Source organism: Rhipicephalus sanguineus, chromosome 7 (genome assembly GCF_013339695.2).
Source record: "Rhipicephalus sanguineus isolate Rsan-2018 chromosome 7, BIME_Rsan_1.4, whole genome shotgun sequence".
Classification (NCBI taxonomy): domain Eukaryota; kingdom Metazoa; phylum Arthropoda; class Arachnida; order Ixodida; family Ixodidae; genus Rhipicephalus; species Rhipicephalus sanguineus.
This window is the reverse complement of record NC_051182.1, coordinates 154,123,548-154,129,625: the sequence shown is the minus strand read 5'-3', so window position 1 is coordinate 154,129,625 and position 6,078 is coordinate 154,123,548. Positions and strand designations below refer to the sequence as shown.

Genomic DNA, 6,078 nt, shown 5'->3' with positions numbered 1-6,078 from the left:
TAATGTCATGCTCTGTGACTAGAGGATGCCTGCGCTCCGACTCGGCTTCCTCGGCAGCTCGTCAGAAAGAGGATGAATTCTACAGCCTGGTTCGGCATAACTCCATGAAATTAAAACACGCAATACTGCGCATGTTTACGCAAGCTTTCTTTTTATTTATGCATACAACCACATTCACCCATTCATCAGTTTTCTGTGTTGGCGTATCATCTCGCATTATACGCAACAGCTAGGCTACGAATTGGAGACATGTTCTTTGATCACGTGCACACTACCAAAATCAGTGAAATAATATTCTACTCTTTATGGATTTTTCCGCGTAGGAAGGCAAAAAGACTCCTTGTTCCACCAATCACGTGGCTACAAGGCAGCTGACAGAGACGGCGTAAAACCTTGACTATGTGTCTTTTATAAGCATCATCTCTATTTCCGACTCTACCTAAATCAATCATCGAGGACACATCGGCTTGTAAGCCTTTGTCGGCCCTGTCGTCTAGACTAAGACGAGGTCGCCTTTCCGGGCAAGATGTCAAGGCATGTTCTAGTACGTTTGGACTTGTTTATCGATTTCTGTGCGCAGAACGAGAATATATTATTGGGTGTTTCAACATTTCTGACCACAGTTCCATGTGATCAAGCATTTCGAAGGATTTCGTTGTCGTGCTCGTCACTGGGCTGACGCGTCATACCTGGCGCGCAAAACTAAATAGAACATTCTTATATAAGAAGCGCGATTTGCTATCGTCAAAATTTTTACCGCGCAAGCTCAGAGCGACCATGACTCGACTCTTTGTAGCTTGCCTTCTTGCCGCTACAATAGCATGTGCAACCTCCAATCAGCAAAGGTTGATAACGCCAGGTCTCGACGACGATGATGATGATGATGGTGGCTTTAACAAAGGTCAGTATAACTCTCAGTGTTTTACACAAACAAAGCTCTAATCACGAGGTAATCTTACGTTTTCCATATTCGGTTAGGCATCCTCATCATACATGACCTCTGGTCATTACCATCTGACCAGCCTTGTGTATGCCCGGAAAAGTTGAACTCTTAGATCTTGTTGAGGCTTGCGAGTACTCGCGAAGTGAACTTTTCATGGTGATTGCCGGCCGCCGCGATGATTTCGTTTCAAGTCAGAGTTCGATATGATGGTGTCGCTTACATGACTCGTCTCTTTGTAGCTTGCCTTCTTGCCGCTACAATAGCATGATCAACCTCCAACCAGCAAAGGCTGATGATGTGAGGCCTAGACGACGATGATAAGCTCTGTGAACGCTACGGAAAGCATGCAAAGGGGAGACGAGAAGGATGTTGCCCTACGCGCACTGTGCTAGTGGTCCACTTATCTCAGTATTTAGGACAATAGCATGAGCAACCTCCAAACAGCAAAGGCTGATGACGTGAGGCCTAGATGACGATGATAAGCTCTGTGAACGCGAAGGAAAGCATGCAAAGGGGAGCCGACAAGGATGTTGCCCTGCGCGCACTGCACTAGTGGTGCCCTTATCTCAATATTTAGGAGACGCCTTTAAGCGAGAAGCAACGCCAGCCGTTTTGAACTCTACCTGTCCTGCTTATGCCTGCTTTCTGCCAGCGAATGTTTGCACTAATAGAATGGGATGTGCAAATGTTTCCCTATGTGCTTGTAATAACCACCATACTGGCTGGTTCTTTAGTAAGCGAATAGTCACTGCAATATGTAGTGTCGTCAAAACTAAGTTTGCGTACTTGTAACATCGCTATCAACGCCTTTGCTTTAGCCTAAACTGTACACATTTCGTTTCCATATGGAGCACAAACGATAACCCCAGCATTTGCTTTGATTTGAAGTAAGGTAGGTCGTGGAGAACAGGTAAGCTATACAATATTATACAATATTTTTCTGAGCATGTTTCTGAAACAGCGACATTTTTAACGGTACATAGATTAATAGCGTATAACGCCGTTATATGTGGCATTTCTTTAAGTTGCAGAAGAAGTTACACACAGATGTGTTAAAGATGGGTTCTATGAACACAGTATCAAATCAGCTAACACCATCCGACAAACAATTGTCTCTTCATTGCTGAACGCGCAGCTACAGTCCATGTGTTGAAAATACGTGTATCGTAGAAAAAAATTAGTGCAAGTTAACGCGTCTCAGTATGCATACAGAACCGACAGCCAGATCGGGTGATGCATGCTTTAGCAAACTATGCATTGCCCTTTCAAGGGAGTATTGGAATGACCATCAGAATGGCTGCGTGCAGTCATTCTATCAGAATGAACGCACGCACAATGAACATGCTTTTCGGTGATCATTCTGTTTTTTATCTTCGACTTGTTATGTTTTGTTTCTTCATTTTGTTTCAACTGCGCAGGCAAATAATGTGTGGTTTGACGCATAAACATTTTTTGTAAGTCAGCGCTATAGTATGTGTCCTTCTCTGCCTGGTCTTTCGTCTTTCGCGCTGTTTCCCTCCAATATGTCGTACCAACTCGCCCAAGCAACCACTTTAGAAGAACTGGAACTCTTGCACATGTGCTGACTTTCCTTTTACTTTTTTTCCGCATAGGTTGCTTACGATGTAGTATAATATTCTTTGTTTTTGTTGTTGCATAAGGTATTACGCTGCAGCATGTGCTTGTTGTAGTGGACGGCAGATTACATAAGCAAGGCGTAGTGCCCTGTAAAAACGTTTGTCGTAAGTGTAGCGCGGTGTGTACATACATGCTCATGCAGCTTCCTTATGTCAACGTTTAGTTACGCTGCAATGTTGTCTAAAGTTGACCTATGTAGACACATCAAGGTATTACTTCCTCAACCTGTAATATATTTAACAGGTGGCGGAAGTGGCGGCATCAGCAGTGGTATATCCGGCAATGGCGACAGTGATGGCAGCAACTTCGGCGGTACCGTCATCCGACGAATTATTCTGCGCAGACGTAGTGGAAGCTTGCCACTAACCAAAGCACTTGGCCTCACCTTGAACATGATGAAAACAGGCCTGGTCGGAGGCGGTGGTACTCGCGTGTTCCGATTGATTGGACGACGAAGCGGCGACAATGAAGGTGGAACGGGTGGCTTGCTCAGTCGCCTTGCAGGAAATAATGTTCTTGTAAGACGTATCTTTAATCTTCGTCTTAACAAGCACGATGGCTCCGGTGGCCCCGAAAGTCGGAGTGGTCGTTTTGACAGTGGCTCTGAAGAAGGCGGCAGTAGCATTTCAGAACGCGGAAGTGGCATTGGAGGTCAAAGTGGTGGTCTCAGCAGTAGCTTCGGCCGCGGAGGTCAGGAAGGCAACGGAGGAATGGAAGGTGAAAGAGTTCTCAGAGGTAGCCTGGAAGGGATAAGTGGCGGGTCAGGTGGAAGCTTCAGGGGTGGAAGCAACGGAGGCAGCGGAGAAATTGAAGGTCAAAGAGCTTTCATAGTTGGCCTCGAGGGCATGGGCGGGGAATCTGGTGGTAGCTTCGGCCGTGGAGGTCAAGGAGGCAGCGGAAGCACGGAAAGCCGAAGAGCTCTCAGCGGTGGCCTGGAAGGGATAAGCCGTGGCTTTGGCGGTAGACTCATAAGTGGGAACAACGAAGGGCGCGGAGGAACGGAAGGACAAGCTCTCGGAAGACACCTCGAGGGGATAAGAGGTAGATTTGGTGGCATCTTCAGTGGAGCAAACAACGAAGGCAGCGGCGGAATGGAAGGACAACAAGCTCTCAGAGGTAGCCTGGAGGGAATGAGCGGTGGAATTGGTGGTAGCTTCAGTGGCGGAAGCCAAGGCAGTGGAGGAATGGAAGGACTACAAGCTCTCAGAGGTGGCTTGGAAGGGATAAGTGGTAGCTTTGGCAGTAGCTTCAGTGGAGAAAACAACGAAGGCAGCAGAGGACTGGATGGAATAAGTGGTAGATTCGGCAGTAGCTTCACTGGAGGAAACAACCAAGGCAGCGGAGGAATGGAAGGTCAAAGACTCCTCAGGGGTAGCCTGGAAGGGATAAGCGGTGAATTTGGGGGAAGCAGCGGTGCCTTTAGCGGCAGAGATGGCGAAGAAAGCACAAGAATGGAAGGTCAAAGAGTTTTCAGCGGCGGCATGGAAGATCAGAGAGGTGGATTCAGCGGCGGCTTTGGAGGAAGCAGTAGTCAATTTGGCGGAAGCTTCGGTGGTGGAGGCCAACAGATCCTCAGCGGTGCTTTCGAAGCTGAACGCGGCTCGTTTGGCGGTGTCGTCGGAGGTGGCAGCGGAGGTGGTGGTCTGGGTGGCTCTGAGGCGGATGAAGGTGATGGTGGGCAACAGCAGATTCTGACACAACAGACCGTTAAATGGTAAACGTCCTGGCAATAAAGAACACGCGTGCTAGAAATAAACAGAGCTGCAGTAAATAAATACTGTGATTCACTTACTAAGCTGGGCACGCTTGTGTCGTTATCGTTCGTGTGTTTAGTCCTTTGAAGAAAATAGTAACCACTCTCTGACGCTTCTATTGAGTGTGCGTTTGCAAGAACCAACACTGTGTTCAGCGATTCAAATGTGGCAATTCAAGTTTTTCAGGGACAGTAAGGCTACGTTACGACTTTAGAAAACAGCCAACATCCGCAAGTACCTATAAATACAAGCCTTGGTAATACGTTTGCTTCTTGGGTTATGAGGGCCCCAATAGGATATGTTGCAAGCAACGTTACGTCACGTCTTGTGAATATCACAAGCATCTGTATTACTAATTGCAATGAATACTGGTGTTTGACGCTAGAAATACGGCCGCTACAGTATCCCAAATGAACGTTCAAATTTTGTGCTGTATTGGGCGCAAGGCCCACCACTGGAGACGTGGGCGCTGCAATCGCTGTGACGTGCAGGGCTGGATCACGTGATCTCGCCTAGCTTTGGCGAAGGGAAGCAGACGGTTGAATGTGTTGTTTTTAACCGCGATTCGCGGCATTTTCTCTTTTGAACAGCGCTGTTTTGCTCTCACTTTATGTGTGCGGACCCCTAGAGGCTACACAATCCGGAAAAGTGCAGTAAAAGTTATCGGAGGTACGGTACATTTCTTCCCCGTGCCACAGTGCGCTACGTACGCGAAGGAGCCAGGCGTGAGCTTTTAATTTATACCACTACCATGCTTTGCTAGAGCATGAGGCCGCTGTCACCTTATTAAAATAGACACAGACCGTGAACGTTCACATAAAAGCAAGACGTTTCAGTTCCCGCACGGGAGCCTTGTTCACAACGAAAAATGAATGCGCAAACAGTCCGGTTACGTATGTTTTAAAATATCGCGTAGCAACATGCGTACACGTGTGGGAAGTTGCAGACATTACGTTTAAGCGTTTGCGCCGTTGTCTGAATTGTCAGAGATTCAAGATAAAGCCGCGAAGTTCAGTTGTTTCCTTTTTCCGTTTTTTTTGCAGTATCCCAGTCTATTTTGTGGCCAGTTGCTTCTGCGTGCTCAGCCAGCGCGTTCGATGAAACCTTCTTTCTGACATCATAAATCTGCTATTGCGTTTAGCTGAAAGTTACCTTTGTCGCCGACGTAACTTCTACCACAGTCTGCCCCCCCCCCTGCCCCCCGGGTGTCCATTTTAATTGTCTTCATGTGTTCTTCCGATCACATGGGTTTCCGTCCATTCCTCGACTTCAGCGCATGGGGTCCCTTCTCACAGATTATAGCAGTAGAGTGAGCCCATGGCCAGTATCACTTGTTCTTGTCTATGTCGTTTTACGCTATATGCGAAAACGTGGCCAGCTTCAAACACTGGTTCACCTCCCAACAGCAGCAGCGAAGTGTCATACTGCTTAACAATGAAGCTGCAAAGGCTGGACGCTGTCATTTTCACTGAAGCATAAAATATCCATTTAGACCATGGTAACCAACGATTCGCAGCATACTCATTCAAATGCGCAAATTAATACGGTTGGATGGCACACGGTGCATTTTCTATCGCATAATAATAATATCTGGGGTTTAACGTCCCAAAACCACGATATGAATATGAGAGACGCCGTAGTGGAGGGCTCCAGAAATTTCGACCACCTGGGGTTCTTTAACGTGCACCTAAATCTACACGGGCCTCAAACATTTTCGCCTCCATCGAAAATGCAGCCGCCGCG

At 47.3% G+C, this 6,078-nt stretch overlaps 1 protein-coding gene across 1 annotated transcript; it reads left to right on the top strand.

The window, feature by feature from the left end:
• Positions 1–599: 599 nt before the first annotated feature.
• Positions 600–4,392, top strand: LOC119400307 (uncharacterized). Its single transcript, XM_037667336.2, has 2 exons — positions 600–901; positions 2,825–4,392. The coding sequence occupies exons 1-2, from the start codon at positions 778–780 to the stop codon at positions 4,297–4,299; spliced, it is 1,599 nt and encodes a 532-aa protein (XP_037523264.1). The 5' UTR covers positions 600–777; the 3' UTR covers positions 4,300–4,392.
• The last annotated feature ends 1,686 nt before the right edge of the window (positions 4,393–6,078 follow it).

What these genes read in the sequence shown, in the direction of transcription:
- LOC119400307 (XM_037667336.2), top strand. Translation starts at nt 778, where the DNA reads ATGACTCGACTCTTTGTAGCTTGCCTTCTTGCCGCTACAATAGCATGT. An exon ending in TGATGGTGGCTTTAACAAAG is followed by an intron (nt 902 to 2,824) that starts GTCAGTATAACT and finishes TATATTTAACAG; the next exon opens with GTGGCGGAAGTGGCGGCATC.